This window comes from Myodes glareolus, chromosome 9 (genome assembly GCF_982192425.1).
Source record: "Myodes glareolus chromosome 9, mMyoGla1.1, whole genome shotgun sequence".
NCBI classification, from domain to species: Eukaryota; Metazoa; Chordata; class Mammalia; order Rodentia; family Cricetidae; genus Myodes; species Myodes glareolus.
The window spans coordinates 54,675,065-54,693,003 of record NC_142034.1 but is presented as its reverse complement, the minus strand read 5'-3'; the positions used below and the strand labels follow the sequence as shown (position 1 = coordinate 54,693,003).

Genomic DNA, 17,939 nt, shown 5'->3' with positions numbered 1-17,939 from the left:
AGCCACTCTCCATGCCCCCACCCCACCCCCGCCATCTCCCCCGACTAAGCCACTTGGAATTCCAGCCAGACCACTTCCTATTTCAGGAGGGCGACTTCCTGTCCTGGATGAAGGCACTTCCAGTTCCTGCTGTTACTCCTTCTGCCACCTCCCAGGCCATTTCTGTCCAGGCCTGGCCACTTCTTGTCTGGAGCGAGTCACTTCCCATCTGATCAGATCATCTGATCTGATCACTTCCCATCAGGCATCACATCAAGGCCATAATTGTCCCCACTGGACATAACAGGACACTTCTTCTCATGGTAGTAGTTGTGACCCAACCACCCCAAATGGCTGGAGTAAGGACACAAAAGGGCAGGGAAAGAGGCCCTGTCCCCATGCCCGGAGCCACAATGTTCCCCCCAAAAGTCCCCACTTTGGGCGGACTGAGGGGAGCAGTTGATATGGAAAGTTGGGAAGGGCCAAGAGCCGAGGGGAGAGACGCTTTGAGGCCCCAACCCAGGACACGCGTGAGAGGCACGGGACAAAAAGCCAAGAGGGTGAAGGAGATGGAAGGAAGAGGGTGCTAGGGAAGAGGGGGAAAAACAGACCTAGAGACAGGAGAGAGAATAAGAGATAGAGAGGAGAAACTGTGAGAGGCAGAAAGAGGTGCCAACCAAAAGACAGACCGTCCCACCCCTACTCCGGGTGGGCGAGGGAACAAGGACACCTGTGTCGTGATTAAAGGAGGCTGAGCCTGTGCCCCCTTCCCCAAGAGGCAGAGACTAGAGGGTGCCCACAGCCAGGTGAGGGGAGGGCAGGAAGAGGTGTGGTCAAGTCTTACGGGATCCTAAAATTGCAGAAGAGGGTGATAGCTGGGAGTCGAGGAGCCGGTGGGGCAAAGGGAGGCCAAGGTTATGGCGCAGGTGTCCCTCATACCATGAATTAAACTGGAGGAGCACCCCATGGAGGGCTGGATTGAGGAAAGCCAGGAGGGAGGAACCCTCATACCTTATAGTAGATGTTTGGAGGGCTCTGGGGAGGGCCATCCTGCACAATGTACACAGGGTGCCCGTAGTCACCACTCACCTTCTCATAATGGGGGCAGAAGGGGGGATCCGCAGCCCCACCACCCCCGCAGGGCTATCCCTAGCTCCCCAGGCTCAGCCTCCCGAGGTCCCATCCCCCCTCCACCACCCAGGCCCAGAGACCCTCCCCTCCCAAAGGAGCCAGGACCAGGGTGGCGACTCTCCGAAGGCTTGGCCCGCCGTCTCCGCCAACACATGGCACCCCCAGCCCCTGCCACGCCCAGCAAGAGCAGCGCCAGCCCCCCTGCTGCCCCAGCCACTGCGGGCATGCTGGGAGGAGGCAGGGGGCCTTCAGCACCCCGAGAGGTTGCATTGCTGTTGGGGTCACCTGGCAGGGAAGGGGTGAAGGAGGAAAGAGGGGTAGGGGCTGAAGGAACCATCTGGATATTTGGATAAACCCAGCCCTGGGGGTCCCCATCATGGGCTTCCCCAGCAGTGCCCAGGCCCTTTAGGTATCCCACATTCCCTCCCCCCAGGCCCAGATCAAAATCCAGGTGTCCAGCCTACAGCTCCCTGCCATGTAGTCCCCCACTTCTCTGACAGCACTGATTGAAGCACTGACTTGGCTAATTAGTTCTAATTGAGTCTTTTCCTCATTTGGCTTCCACTTCCCTCCCACCCTCCCATCCTCTCTCCTCTTTCCTGTATCGCCGCCCCCAAAACGGGAGAGGGAGGGCGGAAGGGGGTGATGGCAGGGCAGCTGGGGTCTGAGAGCAGAGGAGGCAGTGACTGGCTCCTAGTTCCTACCTGGTAGGTTGTCCTTCCCGGGCTCCAGGCTGTGAGCCACCCCTCGGTCTCTCTCCATGGGCATTTCAGACACAGGTTTTCGGGGTAGAGCTCCTCCTCGGGGACCTGAAGATAGGGAAGACACATAGGAGGGGGCTGAGATAGCTGCCCCTGACTTACAGGGACCACCTAAATCTCCCTCAGCTCCTAGCGGGTGTCCCCGAGCCCCACTCACTTTGTCCCACGCGCAGAAGCACCTTCATGCCTCTAGTGAGGCACACACCTCCCTGCAAGCTCTCCAGGCCTTCCCGGGTCCCATCTGATGTGGCTGAGAACAAGAGCAGGCAAAGAAGTCAGCACTCCAGGTCTAGCCCAGGTCTCTTCCCACACCCTGGAGGGACACTAGTGAATGCACAGAGGTGGATTCCAATGGTCCTCCCTTCCTCGCCCTCCATCCCAGGGACTCTCTATTGGTCCTGCCCTCCGCCTGGCAGTACCAATTATGTAGTAATCGTGGTGGGATCGGAACTCGTGGCCCCAGAGGTTAGGGCTGTATTCCTGGAACTTGATGGTGAAGCGGAGGTCCAGGTCTGGCCGATCACATGTGAGAAGAAGGTTTGGGGCAGGGGGTGCCTCACAGCGCCGACCCTGGGCACCCCCTACCAGGTACAGCTTGTAGAACTCATAACTGGGAGAGGAGTGCGGCCCAGGAGGCCGGGCCCGGGGACAAAGTAGATCTAGCCGGTCCCCGATCTGAGGGTAAAGCACATAACCACCCTCTGCCTGGAACCTACAGGGAAGACAAGGCAGACAAGGAAGCAATGTCAGGGGTGTGGTGCCCAAAGCTTTCCCTCACTCCCTCCCAACCCTCCAGGACAGCAATTCTTAGCTCCCACCCATCGCCTTTGTTTGAGTCCTGTGTTCAGTAAGCGCGGGCACCAAGGGCCCTGCTAGCTCACATCAGAAGCAGCAGGAGGCCAGGCTCAGAGGTCTCCTGCCCCTTGGTGTGCCCAAATGCACTCTTCAGCCCGCCCTCACCACATGCACACTGCCATCTCCTGCTCCATCGCCAGTGTCGTTGCCATGGCAACAGGATGCCAGTTACCAAGGAGCTGGCCTCTCTGGAACCACACAGCCCACCCCTCCCAGGTGATTTCACTATTCCATGGCAGTCAACCATGGGGGTAGAACCTCCCCCTCCTCCAGGCCACCACTGAAATTCAGGGCAAAGGGGGCAAGGTAGAGGTTGAGGGGGGCGTGGGGGCATCCGGACCAGTTTCCCAAGTTAGCCAGTTAAGGAGACACGAAGCAAATGCTAGTTTGGCATTGATCACAATGGGGCTGATGAGAACCAACGTACAGGGGCCGACCACCCAGATCAATCTCCTTCCTGTATCCCACCTTGCGGCTCAAACTTTCTGAGGAAAGTGCTTTCTTGCTTTGGAGTTGAAGTAGTTGACTTCTGTGACCATGACTGGCACAACCCAGCATAGATCCTTGGCCAAGAAGCTTGGGAACCCATGGGCACAGCACAGCCTCAACTTGCCTGCCACTGCAAGCCCTGCCCGTACATCCACAGTAGAAACTGAGTCCCAGGAGACTGCTGCCCAGCATCTGTCTGGACCCCAAATGACCAGGCTCCCACCCAACATCCAAGAGTCTCAGATGCCCTAATGCCTTTTCTCAACCCTCTCAGGATAGCCCAATTTATACCCTCAGGCTACATCTGCTACTCCAAACTGCAGCCAGGAGTTGCTGACAGGTGGGAGAGCCTGAGATTACCCCTAGCAAGATACTGGAGGAAGAGGGTGTACCAGGCAGGATTAGGACAGGGCAGAGAGGCCAGAAAGCAAAACACGGAAACAAACAAAACCAATCCTACCTCTCCTTTCATGAGCACATAATACGTCCAAATACCTTGCCTCCAATCCTCCTAACAGCTGCAAGGACTGAAGACACAAACTCAGAAAGGTTAAGTGATGTGCCTAAGGCTGCACAGCAGCAAGCCACAGAGCTAGGATCAGACCAAGTACCTGGTGAACTCCGAAGCCCACTCCCTCCCAGGACCTCTCCTGGCCTCCCCAGAGAAGTGGGAAGTTTCTGAAACAGAACTCTTGTGCTGATGGTCAGGGAAAACACCACGGAGGCAAATCACTTAGATGACCTCCCACAGGTCCTGTCAGCCCTGTGTGACTGACCCTTTTCAACCCAAAGCAAGCATGCCAGGGAAGAGTCCCTGATGGGAGGTTTGCAGCCAGGAGAACAGGAGAGGGCAATTGTATCCTCAGGACTCCAGCAGCAAGAGGGAAAGGAGAGAGGTTTGAGGAGGCTCAAGGCTCACCCTAGAAAGAATCCACCAAACCAGGGAGACATGAATATACTCTAGCTGACAAGTCATTCACTAGTCGTCTGGCTGGGAAGGCGAGTTGGGATGGTGAGCTCCAACACTGAGTGCTCCTGGGAGCTGGGCATCCCTGCCCTTTCCCTCCGTGCTTCAGCAGCACCTAGTCAGCACCTCTCTCCTGAGAGCTGACATTAACCAGGCTCGCTTCAACCCAGATGACACAGGTCTCCTACAGATCCAAATAGCCACTCCACTGCCCTCTCGCTGCCCGTGAACTTTTTATCTCTGCCCCTGTGAGGTCTCCAAACTCCTGACACATGGCATCACCACCCACATCCAGCTCTGTGAGACTCAGAGTCTGGCTCCTAAGATCATTGCTGTCTTGTAACCTGTCACCTCACCTCAGGGCTACAGCATCCTTTTGCCAGCCTCCTCCCAGCTCAGAATCCAAACCCTTTAGTTTCAAAGCTTCCACATCCCTTACCCACGGGAGCTGGAGTCTCCCCAGTCCCAGGCCACTCACCTCTTATTTGCCGAGTTCCAGTAGACAGGCTCCAGGCTGAGTCCAGACACCAGCCCCGCAAAACCTAGCAGCAGTATGGCCCCGACTTGCACACCCCTTGGCCCAAAATGGGGGGTCCCCATGACCCTACCAAGGCCTGGGGGCGGGGCACCAACTCCCCTAAAGTCTCTCACCCCCCAGGGGTGGCTACCACGCTGTGGAGCCCCAGTCACCCTGGTGGGTGGCTAATCACCCCCAGCTCCCACAAGGACCCTCTTTTCTGCTGTGCCTGTGCCTGGGCTCCAGAGCGCTCAGCTTCACAAGAACCCTTCCAGGGGCCGTCTGCAGGCGCCCTACGCGCCCCCGGCCCACGCGCCAGCACCTCGGGATTTGTGCGCCCGGCTACGTGGGGGACATGGGGAGCCGAGGACCGGGCGGGGGCGGCATGGGGTGTCGGGCAAGGCAGCGAGGAAAGAGACACCGAGCCGGAGCCTCAGCCTCGCCGGGATTGAGGGCAGCAGGCTAAGGGAGGAAACCAGTCCCGAGCCCAGGAGGGGGGAGTTAAAGGAGAGGCGGGGAGGGGGAGAGCATGGTGGAGGGAAAAACCGGAGCTGGAGCTCAGTCGGAGCGGGCGTCGCATCCCGCGGCCCACGCCCCCCACACCTCCCTCACCTCGCGCACCTCCCGTCCGCTACCCCGCCTCGCTGCCCCGCGCGGTCTCTCACGCCCCCTTTGTCTCTCGCAGTGTCCGTCTCTGGATGAGTTTCTGCTTGCCTTCCTGCCCTCCGATTGCCCGAGCGGGTGGAATCTTCCTCGCTACCATCTAGAAAGCTTCTTGCCCTATCCGCCCCGAAAAATCTTCCCCCTTTGCTCCCGCAGCCTGCCCCTCTTCCATCTCAAAACACCGCAGCTTCCGAGCGGCCTGGAGAGGGTAATGATAACCTTGAAGGCAGGCACTTCACAGAGTATGGCTAAGTTGGTGGTCTACCTGTGCGAAGTGGGAGGGGGCAGAGCTACCCGGGTTCAGAGAGTATCCCGTGACTTGCCCAAGGTCACACGGGGAGTTTAGGAAAAACCGAAAATACAACCTAGGCTTCTGAACCCCTTTCCTAGGGACCCTTCTGTCACAGCTTCTCTGACCCTTGGCTCATTTCTGTGGATCAGGTGGAGACAAGGGAGTAAAATTTTGACCCTTCTTAGGTGATCATGGAGAGAAGTGAGACTGGGAGAGGAAAGGGGTACCTATAACCCCCAAAGCTGCACTCCACAGGAAGGGCTGTTTCCAATTATCCTGGGGGAAGGGAGGAGCTGCCTTCTTGGGTGTAAGAAGCAAGGCTTTCAGCACCTCCCGGCAGGGGCGGCATTCCTCTCCTTCCTGCCCAATCCTCCACAGGCAGCCCCTTTCCCTTTGACTGAGGTCCCCACCACAGCCCCCGTTGACAACATCTCTTCAAAGACTCCCATTCTGGGTGTTTGACAAGGTGTGTGAGGAGGGGGATGGAGGGATGGAGAGGCACGCAGAGTGCCGCTGCTGAAGGAGCAAGCCCCTTGCCCTGGCGCCGCATTCTAGAGACCGACAGGAAGCCACCGTGTTTCTCCGTTCACTCCTTCCCGGGTGTCCTTGACTCTACCTATAGGGTGCAGTGGGGCAGTGTTCTTGCACCCTTGCCCTCTGCAGCTGGAGGATGGTAAACAGTGCGGTGTGCAGCCATCAGCGCTGACTTGGCTGTCACTGTCTGCTTAGTCTCTCACAGTCACACTCAACAGTCTGCCACCGAGCTCCAGCCGCCCCTGCTCAGGCCAGCTCACCCTGACCCCCGGTGCAGCCACCTCAGGAGTGAGATTTCAAACAGGTTTGCTCCTCAGTTTACCAAGTTGCCTAGCAACCATCTAGTCAATGGCATGAGGCCCCACCCCCACCTGCTTGACTTCACACCATGCTCAGCACCTCATTGGCTCCTGCCTGGTCCCACCTCTCAACCCCTGGTTTTGGGAACAATATGCCAGACCCCACAGATGCTGGACAAAGGAACCTACTGAAGCTCCCTCCAAACTCCCGCCAGTCACGTGCCACCCCAAACAGACACAATGACTCCAGCATCATACAAAATCTTTATATTAACTCATCCCCACAGCCCTCTGTCCTTCCTTGTCCCTTCTCATCTTGGTGGTCATCAGGGTTACTGGGGTCTGGTCCCCCTCCACACCACCAGAGCTGAAGCCGCCATTCAGGATGGGCGTGGCATAAAGACAGCAGGGGAAGATCCAGCTCCGGCTCGCCTTCATCCCCACTATTGGTGGGCTCCGGAAACATGCGCTGGCCAGAAGCAGTAGCCAGCAGAGGCAAGCTGGGGTGAAGGCTAGAGGAGAGAGAGCAATCTGTCAGCACCGAGGTCAGGGTGATCCGTGGGGTAGGGGATCCACCTTCCTCCCCAACCCCAGCTCCTTCGGTGAACTGAGGACCTCACTCCATTGGTGCAGTCCTTCTGGGGCAGAAAGGTCAACACAGGTTCCAGCTTGTTGTCACTGAAAGCTCCCTTGATGTCCCACACAGAGACAACTCCGTTGGTGTTGCCACTCACTAGGAACTGCCCACTCCTAGGAAGAAGGGAAACTTGTGGGCAGATGCATCACTCTGGGGGTAGAAGCCATTCCAACTCAGGGGCCTAGGATGCAGCCAGACTCCGTCTGACATCCTTGAACCTGGAAGAAGCCACAGCCACTTACGGGTCCAGATCAAAGTAGATACGCTGATTGGTGCTCACTTCCCGACTCAAAGACCACAGGACGTGGCCAGGCTGCCGCAGATCCCAGCACAGAAGTTCAGCATCCTGAAGACAACAGGGGTCAAAAGTGTGCCCCCTCTCCTCCCCCGCCGATTCTCTCATTCTCTCTCTCTCCTGCCTCCAACTCAGCCTCCCTGAGTCCCTCCCATGACAAATGACATCCACTCCTGCCAACCCATAGGCTTTGGGCTCTGACCAATACCTTTCGGGCTCCTGAGAAGAAGAGGTTGCCATCGGGGTGAAAGCAAAGGTGGGTGACACCCCCTTGGTGGCCTCCCAGCAAGGCGAGAGGAGAACCATCATCCCAGGCATACAGGCCTACAGTACGGCCATAGGAGCCGCAGGCATAGAGGGGCTGGGAGGGGCTGAAGGCTAGACAGGAGATGATGCCACTCTGGCCCTGCTTTTTTGCTGGAGAGGAAACAAGAGAGCAGTTAGCACAGGATAGTTTGAGGGACCTCTGTACCCTGACAATGCTGACATGCAGGAGGAACTCATCCCCCCCACTCTGTTTGTCACATCTGCAGTTCTCTGACGCTTCCCAGATCACTCAGCCCCCCCTCTCCCTGCTTCTCTCCCACTTTCTCCTGGAAGGTGTGGAGAGCTACAGGTCTACAGGAAATGGACTCCCTTTCCCTTCGGTTTCGTGAAGTTTAGTGGCACAGAGTTTGCCTAACACAAGACCCTGGGTTCAATCCCAGGCACTGAAAAAAAGAATAAAATAAAAATAATTTCTAGCTATTAGCAAGGTTTTGAGAGCACCAAGTACGCATTTGACAGGCATGGATGGGTTAGGAGTTAACCCAGCTTTCTAGTCAACTAGTTGACTGTGGGAGAACTTCCTCCATGCCCAGAAGTGAGCGTCTCCTCTGCAGCTGGCAAGTGCCTCCCAGGCTTGGGTGGAGGATGAGAATCCCACAGGTGGCCCCAGCCCCTTCACAGGTGCTACTCTTCCATCTCCTCCCCCTCAGAGACTTACCAAACGTAGCTCGCACCTCGCAGTCTCTACCAGGCCTGGATGTGGAGAAGACACGCACGGTCCGGTTGAAGCCACAGAAGAGTTGGGAACCATCCGGTGAGAAGCAGAGTGAGTGGGCAGCTGTCAGCTCATCCTAGGGGCAGGAGAGGGCTGCAAACAGGCCTGCGGAGCTTCAGCTGCCTTCCAAAAAGGAAGGCGGGGCCACAGTGAGCACAGGGGCTGGGCAGGGAAGTCGGTACCAGGTGGTTGTAGGCGCGGAAGGAAGCCCGGAGCTCTCCTGTGAATGCGTCCCAGATGTGAATCGGGTTCTCCCGGCTGCTGCTGGCCACACTGAGAGAAACACGGACACTGAGTCCTGGGTAAGATGATGGGAACGCATGACGAGGGGCACATGAAGGATATCACGTATCACTTACTAGGAGGTTTCTGGCTGGGCGGAGGACATCAGAGAATACCAGCAGTAATCATAGATGGTGTCACCCTCCACCATCCGAAGGACAGGAACCTGGACAGAGATGTGGGAATGCTGGGGTCACTGGCAGGGGAAAGCAGGGGAAAGCTTGGGCACCTCCCCCAGGGGGTGTTGTGACTGGGTGGAGGACTCCCGAGGGAGAAGAACGCAGGGGGCGAAAGAGCAGTCTTTACTGTCCAAGTCTGATGTCAGGCCAGGGCCACCAAACATAGTCAATCTCAGTAGAGAGTCACAATCTTTTGCCTTTTTTTTTTTTGGGGGGTCTGGTTTTTTTTTGAAACAGGGTTTCTCTGGGTAGCCCAGGCTGTCCTGGAACTTGCTTTGTAGACTAGGCAAGCCTCGAACTCACTGAGATCCACTTGCCTCTCCCTCCCAAATGCTGAGATTAAAAGCTTGCGCCATCACCTCCAGGCCATAAAAAATTTTTAAACACTTACACAAGACACAAATAATACCCTAATATAGAGACAAAGAACAACCAGGTTCTATGCCATTACCCTTTAAAAAGATTATAGGACCTTAGGGATTTAGCTCAGTGGCAAAGCAGATTGCTGGTCATTTGAAAGGCCCTGAGCTTGATCCCTAGCAATGCAAAAACAAAGTCCAAAACTGCAAAGACTTTCTCGACTACTGTGTATGTGTGTGCTCACACATCACACTGCACACATGTGGAAGTCGGAGAACAACTACGTTCTCTCCTTCCCACATGGGGGTCCTGGAAATCTAATTCAGATCTTTACCTGCAGAGCCATCTTAGATTTGTGCCCCCCCGCCCCAGGATAGGGTTTCCCAGATCCCAAATGGGCTTTGAACTTCTGAGCTCCTTGCTGGCACCTCCAGGAGACTGGGTTGCAGGTGCATTATCACACCTGTTTATGCCCTGCTGGGGAAGGAACCCAGGGCTTCATGCACGTGAGACAAGCCAAGTGTTCTACCCACCAGGCTCCACCCCCAGGAAATGTACAACATTTAACAGCAAAATAAGGGACACGACCCACCTCAGTGGGAGAATACTTGCCTGGCAGGCGTCAGACCCCAGGTTCAATCTTTACTACCACAAACAAGCAAATGCCTATAGCCTTTCTATCCAGCTGAAGAAAAGGTCAGAGTGTGGTATCTCTTGCCTGTAACTCCAGCACTTGAATAGAGACTGGAGTCCCTGTGAGCTCAAGGCCAACTTGGAATACTTAAAGAATTCCAGGTCAGGACTGGCAAGATGGCTTAGTGGATAAAGACATTTGCCTTTATCAAGTGGATCAAGGCCAGCCTTGAGCTGTGGCTGCCTTCTTCTTCTTTTGTTCTTCCAGACTGGGTTATTGTGTAGCTTCAGAGCCTGTCCTGGAACTCACTCTGTAGACCAGGCTAGCCTCTAACTCACAGAGATCCACCTGCCATTGCCTCTGCAGTGCTGGGATTAAAGGTATGGGCCACCATGCCTGGCAAAAATAATAAATTTAAAAAAAGGGGGGGCTGGAGAAATGGCTCAGTGGTTCAGAGCCCTTGCTGAATCAGAAGACTCGGGTTCAATTCCCAGAACCCACATGGCAGCTAACAACTGTCTCTACCTCCAAGATCTGATACCCTCACACACATATACCAGGCATACATCAGACAAAAGATCAATGCAAGAGGCAAGCGGATCTCTGTGAGTTCAAGGTCAGCCTTGTCTACTGAGCAAGTTCCAGGAGAATCAAAGCTATTACGCAGAGAAACCCTGTTTGAGGGGGAAAAAAATAAAACTAAATAAATAAAATCAAGGGGCTGGAGAAATGGCTCAGTGGTTAAGAGCACTGACTGATCTTCCAGAGGACCTGGTTCAATTCCCAGCACCCACATGGCGGCTCACAACTGTCTGAAAATCCAGTTCCAGGGGATCTGACACCTTTGCACCAATGCACATAAAATAAAGATAAATAAATCATAATTTAAATAAATAAATAAAATAAATAAATAAATGCAGATGAAATAAATATATTTTTTAGACACTGCCTCAAAAACTGGAACACAGGGGTCAGGGTGTGGCTGAGCAGGTGGGTTGCTTGCCTAGCATTCACAAAACGCTGGGCTTGAACCAGACGTAAATGGCTCACGCCTGAAGCCCCGGAATCTCAGCACTCCAGAGATAGAGAGGCAGGAGGATAAGAAGTTTGTTTTTTTTTTAATATTTATTTATTTATTATGTATACAATATTCTGTCTGTGTGTATGTCTGCAGGCCAAAAGAGGGCACCAGACATCATTACAGATGGTTGTGAGCCACCATGTGGTTGCTGGGAATTGAACTCAGGACCTTTGGAAGAGCAGGCAATGCTCTTAACCGCTGAGCCATCTCTCCAGTCCAGGATAAGAAGTTTAAAGTCAGTCAGGGCTACTCGAAAGTCTGACTCAAAAACAAAACAAAACAAAAAAAACAAAGAAAAATAGGCGTGAGGGTGTTGAGTCGGCTCAGTGGGCAAAGGTATGTGTGTTACAAACCTGGCAACCGTAGTTTGATCTCTGGAACCCACGTAAAGACAGAAGGAGAGGAGCTGGGCAGTGGTGGCACACATCTTTAACCCCAGCACTCGAGAGGTAGAGACAGGCAGATCTCTGAGTTCAAGCCAGTCTGGTCTATAGAGTGAGTTCCAGGACAGGCTCCAAAGCTACACAGAAAAACCCTATCTTGTGTCGGGGGGAGAACACAAACCTGTCACCTGATTCCCATGAAGGCCAAAGCACACCTGTACCCATGCCTACGCATCACACACACGCTAATAAACAACAGCAATAAAAACAAAATAATTATAAGTTGACAGTTTTAGTGCTGTGCTGGAGTGTAGCTCAAAGTCCTGGCTGTGATCCTCACCACTACAAAAACAAAACGCAATACAGGCAATGCCAGGAAGATAAAGAACGCCAGGCACTTTTCAATGTTGCTGCTGAGCGCTCTGGAAAAAACAGGCAACTCACACAGCTGGAGGCCGGTCAGCCTTTGGCCTCAGCCTCCGGACTAAACTCTTCTGCTTACTGGCTGTGAAATGCTGTTTTGATATGGCATAACTTGGGATTTCCATCCATACCATAAAGCTGTAGGGTGAAGGTGAGACCGTTTGTCCTGTTATTTTTTATTTTTGTCTATATAGAGTTTCACCTAGTCCAGGCTGGCCTCAAACTCACCACGTGGCTGTCAAGGTTGGCCTTGAACTACTGTGTCTCTTGTCTTTGTTTCCCAAGCTCTGGAGTTACAGACATGAGCCACCACACGTGGCTGAATTCATCTTCTCTGTATTTAGGCACACCACACTGTAATTTTTGCCTTTTTTCCTGCTAAGTTGTTCTCTTCTTCGCAGTTTATACAATGTTTAAACAGTATGGACACCGATCCTTCGTAAGCTACTTGCTGACATCACCAACCATGACTTCATCTCCACCCCATCAGCCTGAATCCTACCGCCGACTATCCGGGGGACAGCTCCACTCGGATCCCACAGGCACCTCAGACACAGCTGCTGCTCCGGGGCCCCACACCGGTTTGGAAGTCTCGTCTGTGCACCTGTCACAGCTGCTCCAGCTGTCAACCCGCCGGAACTCTGGAGTCACACAGATGCCCTGTAGGTACTGGAGGCCTGTGGGCATTTTCTTGATGCTGGCTGATGCAGGAAGGTGCAGCCTGCTGTGGGTGGTGAGCCTAGAACTGACCACAAGCTTGGGAACAGACAGGAAGGAGGCAGTGTCGCTCTCCGGTCTCGATCACGGCAGAAAACAAACTAGAACAAAACCCGTCCTCGACCGTCTTCCTTTCTACTCCAGGTCTGTCCCAACACAAGGGTTTGCCAATTCCCCTCCAGGGCTCCCTGGAATCTGTCTTCTCCCCCTCAGTCCTCTCCTGATAGCCTATGACAAACCACTGCCTCCTTGGTAGCACCTCTGCAACAGCCCGAGTGTTCTCGGACCACCCATCCATCTCCACGCTGGGGTTCTACAGAGTATCACTCTCTGGCTAAGATGTTCCAGAGACTCCATCACCTCAGCTACCAAGGCTCATCTCAGCCCACTTCCTTAAAAAAAAAAAACAAAAAACAAAAAAAAAACCCACAATATCCACCACTTTGATTCTCATGAGAGAGCAACTCCATATGTTCCCAGCCACAGGCTTTCCAGAACTAGTCTTTGTTTTTAGCATTATTCCTTCCCCTCCCCCTGTGACTTCCCCGGTAGAATCTAATCCCTCCAGGTCCTCTGAAACGCTGCCCATTCCCGTGCACCCTCCCTGCTTCACGTTCCCAAGCGCTCCATCGGCCCTGCTCATCACTGTCCGCTCAACATCTAGGGCGAGCTCACAGGCGAAGGATTTGCTCTTTTGCCTACTTTCATTTTACATGTATGAGTGCTCTGCCTGCATGTGTGTATGCACACCACATGCGTGCCTAGAGCCCTCAGAGGTCAGAAGAGGGTGTCTGATCCCCTGGAACTGGAGTTACAGGTGGTTAGGAGCCATTATGTGGGCACTGAGAACTGAACCCAGATCCTCGGCAGGATCACTCTGAACCACCCCGCCACCTCTCCAGCCCCAGTAAGTAATGTTTGCATGAGCAAATGGAGACAGCAACACTGTTGCCGTAACATAACACCCAAAATAATCAGATCGTGAATTAAAGGAGTGAAGAGGGCGATTAGAAAGATTAGACAGGCTTAATGAGACCTGGTAATTCAATGATGTGGAGCGTTAGGAAGATTACAGGATGAGACCCCGGTTTCTGGCTTGGATAGCTGAGGCCACAAAGATGGTGGTGGACTTATGAGACACAGAAAGGCTATGAAGCCAACATCCTCTGAAGTAGAATCAGAACAGACTTTGCAAGGATAAAAGAACAATTGCCTAGCTCTAGCCCTGGGGATGAGGACACCTCCACCCCCAATCTGAAAAAGGTGTGAAAGATGCAAGGTCTCTGGAGAGGGCCAGAGTGGCAGCGAGAACAAGTCGGGAGTTCTAGAAAGCTCTGTGAAAAGATGGAGACAGTAAGAGGGGACACTACATAGGGAGAGGGAGCTATTTCACACAGGTATACAGGAATTCAGTCATCTCTCAGTACCCAAGAGGCGCTGATGCCAGGACCCCCCCCCACAACACCAAAGCTGTTGTGGTCAGTCGTACGGACCGTGTGTATGCGGCAGGATCTGCAGAGCTTACGCCCCCCTCTCAGATGCGCCAACCTCCAGGTCACTTTTCATTACTAATAAAATGTAAATGACGCCTTGAGAGCTGCTGTCCTTCACGGTGGTGTAGGACGTGTAGTAACAAGGGAAGAAAAGTTCCAAACATGTTCAGGATAGACTCCCTGGGTTCTGTTTATTTATTCATCTATTTATTTGTGCACCCAGCCGCGGCCTTCCCCTCACCCTGCAGATATACAGACGCCAGAAGCATGGACAGAGGACCAACTGTCTCCCAAACTGTGTTCATACACGAGGCAAGCATGCTGCCCCAGTCACACGAATTTCATCCATTTTCAAGCAGTGAGTTCTCAGACATGAGAAGTGAGAGGGCTCAGCTAGAACTAACGGCACACGTGGGAGGCTGAGGCAGGAAGATCACAGCGTCACTCAGGGTCAGTCTGGGATACTAAGACTCCGTCAAAAAGAGGAGTTGGAGGTGGCGACATAGCTCTGATTAGCAAACATGTATAGAAGCCAAGCAAGGGTTTGAACCCCAAAACTGGAGTAGGGGGAAAAGTCAGAGAGAATACTTTTTAAAAATGAGGTTGCAATAGACCAATTTCAGCCACATAGTGCTAAAAGCAAGAAAATGTAAGAAATTTTTGAAAATATTTTCTGTATCATAAACCATTAATACACAGAGAAATATCTACACAGAGACATGTGCAGACTGTTGAGCTAATGTGTTTTTTAAAATCTCATGGAAGAGGCCAGGCCGTGGTGGCGCACACCTTTAGGCCCAGCTCTCAGGAGGCAGAGGCAGGCGGGTCTCTGTGAGTTCAAGGGCAGCCTGATCTACAAGAGCTAGTTGCAGAACAGGTTCCAAAGCTACAGAGTAAACCCTATCTTGAAAAACAAACAAAAACAAACAAAAATCTCATGGAAGAACCTGACTTCGCATCTCTGCTGGGTGAGACAGGTCTGTCTTTATCACAGCACTAGGGAGGCAGAGGCTCTCTGAGTTCAAAAACAAAACAAAAACCCACAGAAAACAAACAAGCAGAGAAGGGGAAGAGGAGAGGAAAACAAAGGGGCTTCCTGAAACAAACGGAAGAGAGGAAGGAAGGAAAAGACTTAACTTAAAGGACTAGGAGAAAGCCGCTGGAACAGCGCTGCACAGCCAGGCTGCTCTGACCTCAGTCCTCCTGCCTCAGCCTCCTGAGTCGACTACATGGACACTGGCCACACCAGCTGGCTATCTGCAGAATAATGTATGCTACTAAAATCCTAGAAACCCAAATGTCCAAAAGGAAAGAAAAGGTTTTTGTTTCGGTTTTTTAAACAAAACCTACCAAAAGCACTCAACAAACGCCATTAGACACAGGAACTAGGAAGCCTGGACCACAGTGAGAAACATTCAGCACACTATTGTTGAGAAGGAAAAAGCAGGAAACAAAACCATGTACTACAGAGTTACAAGCATATAATCGGCTCCCGTACTTGGACACGGCTTTCAGAAACAATGACAATAAAGTTCAAGGGCTGAGTTCTATAAAGTGGCAGGCAGTGGTGGCTCTCTGTTTTGAGGCAAGGTCTCATCTATAGCTCAGAATGGCTTAAAGCTCACTACACAGCCCCGGCTGGTCTTGAACTCACACCAGCCCTTCTGCCCCAGCCTCCCAAATGCTGAGATTTTAGGCATGAGCCACCACTGCAGGATCTTATTCTCTCCTATTCTCTCTCTCTCCTTCCCATGTCTCTGTATGCCTGTACGTAAGGCCTCAAGCACGCGAGGCAAGCACTCTTGCCACGCAGTTGCACTCCCAGAGGGTTGTGATGGCCAATAGTTTTCAAAGTTTATTTTTTTTAAAAGATTTATTTATTTATTTTGTTTACAGTGTTCTGTCTGCATGTGTGCTTGCAGGCCAGAAGAGGGCACCAGATTTCATTACAGATGGTTGTGAGCCACCATGTGGTTGCTGGGAATTGAACTCAGGACCTCTGGAAGAACAATCAGTGCTCTTAACCTCTGAGCCATCTCTCCAGCCCCTTCAAAGTTTATTATTGTGTGTAAGCGTGCACACAATATGTCACAGTGCACACACACTGGTCAGAGGACAAATTTGTGAAGTTGGTTCGCTCCTTCCATCTTTATGTGAATTCTGGTGATCCAACAATTCTGGTGATGTGTTACCAGGCTGGCCTGTGGAGGGCCTCTACCGTGATAGTTAACACTGATGATCAACGTGCCAGGACCTAGAACCACCTACGAGATAAACCTGTCAGGTCTGTGAGGGGATTTCTGGACTGGATTACCTGATAGATACAGCAGGACCCACCCTAAACGTGAGCAGTCCTGCTTTATAGGCTTGGGTCCTCCTGAGCTGGATAAAGAGGATAAAAGTGTGTGGAATATAAGCTTCCCACACCTCCCTGCTTCCTGACTGATGACGGGGGACCGACGCCATGACTTCCCTGCAGTGGTGGACTGTACCCTCAAACTGTGACCAAAAGCAACTCTTCCTTCAGTTGCTCTGTAAGATACTGTCACAGCAAGGAGAAAACTAACCACACCTCAGCGTCCTTGTTTCTCCATAACCGAGCCCCTATATCCCAGAGTCTAACCATCCCCGCCAGATGCAGCCTCTCTACTATACCAAAGCCTTTGGTCTTCAGACTCCCCCAGTGTCTGCCTAGGAACCAGGGCTTTTTACCTTCTCCCAGAACTCACATATCTGTAGCCTCTGATCTAGGCAGCCATTTAGCACCTGGCCACCCTTCTTTCTGGAAGCCATGAAGACTCACGGGAACATTCGTCAGTCAAGATGTCACATGCAATCCCAGCACATGTGAGGCCAAAGAGGATCAGCACATGGCTGACACCTCTGCCTGACTTGGTACACAGTAAGTCCCAGGCCAGCCAGGGATACATGGAGACTGACTCAAAACAAACAAGACAGCTAGACAAACTCTCGGGGCTGGTAGATGGTTGAGCAGTTAGGAACATACACTGCTCTTTTGCAGAAGGCCTAAGCTCTGTTCCCAATCCCATGCCAGGCAGCTCACAACTCCCTATAAATCCAGCTCCGAGGGATCCAACACCTTTTCCTGGCCTCTGTGGGTACCTATACTCACACATACAGAAATAGACAAAAAAAAAAAAAAAAGTAAAGAAAAAGAAAATTAAATAATAATAATAATGCCAGGCATGGTAATATATGCCTTTAATCCCAGCATTCTGGAGGCAGAAGCAGGTGGATCTCTGTGAGTTCAAGGCCAGCCTAGTCTGTAGAGTGAGTTCCAGGACAGTGAGGCACATACAAAGAAAACCTGTCTTGAAAAACAAAAAAACAGAAACAGAAACAAAAGGCAAGCACAAACATATCCACTATCCCCAGGCACTAGAGAAGCCCCGTCTTCTGGCTTACCTAGCATTACGTTGACACACATGCTATTCCATATACCCGAATCTGTCTTAAATTACTCCTATCAGTTCCCCCAAATCCTTACTTAGCTAAGGATTTCCAATATTCATACTCTAGGATCTAAAAATCACCCTTCTTTTCCTCTTCTTGGAACCCCATTCACCTTCCAGAACTTGCCGGGCCCTGGCTATCCCATGCCCTCCTGAGCTGCAAGGCTTTCTGGTTCCCCCCCCTCCTCAGTATATACTTCTGCACCAGCATGTGTGCAGATTGATGTCACCTCGCCTTTGACTTCTCTGAGCCCCAGCAGTCCCTGGAGATCTTGGTATTAGCCTACGTGTCCCTTTTTGTCACACTTCACCCTGAGACTCAGCCTTCCTACGGGTTGCTTTTTTGCTTGCTTTTTTTTTTCACTTTTAAGCCGGAGGTAGGCCTTATTTCACTATTTAGACAAGGGTGAACTTGGACTTCCAATCCTCTTGCCTCCATCTCCCTAATGCTGG

General features: G+C 52.4%; 2 protein-coding genes and 1 long non-coding RNA gene across 5 annotated transcripts in view; 1 reads left to right on the top strand and 2 right to left on the bottom strand.

Annotated features, from left to right (window-relative positions):
• Positions 1-446: 446 nt before the first annotated feature.
• Positions 447-5,258, bottom strand: Efnb3 (ephrin B3). Its single transcript, XM_048448383.3, is given in 6 exon segments — positions 447-1,113; positions 1,115-1,395; positions 1,815-1,919; positions 2,029-2,121; positions 2,291-2,583; positions 4,661-5,258. Coding segments are annotated over 6 exon segments (1,023 nt in total). The 5' UTR covers positions 4,783-5,258; the 3' UTR covers positions 447-984.
• A 1,481-nt stretch (positions 5,259-6,739) lies between these two features.
• Wrap53 (WD repeat containing antisense to TP53) overlaps positions 6,740-17,939 on the bottom strand; it is a 20,779-nt gene continuing 9,579 nt past the window's right edge. For 2 of the 3 annotated variants that reach the window (XM_085695150.2, XM_048448385.3), the window contains exons 6-12: positions 8,821-8,909; positions 8,644-8,734; positions 8,405-8,537; positions 7,628-7,836; positions 7,367-7,470; positions 7,103-7,237; positions 6,740-6,999 (exon numbers count right to left, since the gene is read on the bottom strand). In XM_085695150.2, the coding sequence (XP_085551276.2) occupies positions 6,753-6,999; positions 7,103-7,237; positions 7,367-7,470; positions 7,628-7,836; positions 8,405-8,537; positions 8,644-8,734; positions 8,821-8,909 (1,008 nt within the window). In that variant the 3' untranslated portion in view covers positions 6,740-6,752. The remainder of the gene's footprint in view (positions 7,000-7,102; positions 7,238-7,366; positions 7,471-7,627; positions 7,837-8,404; positions 8,538-8,643; positions 8,735-8,820; positions 8,910-17,939) is intronic. The other variant, XM_048448386.3, reaches the window with a different exon arrangement.
• Positions 8,655-14,116, top strand: LOC146892964 (uncharacterized). The gene is made up of 2 exons (XR_015003635.2): positions 8,655-8,763; positions 12,205-14,116. It is a non-coding gene; the product is annotated as an uncharacterized LOC146892964 (long non-coding RNA).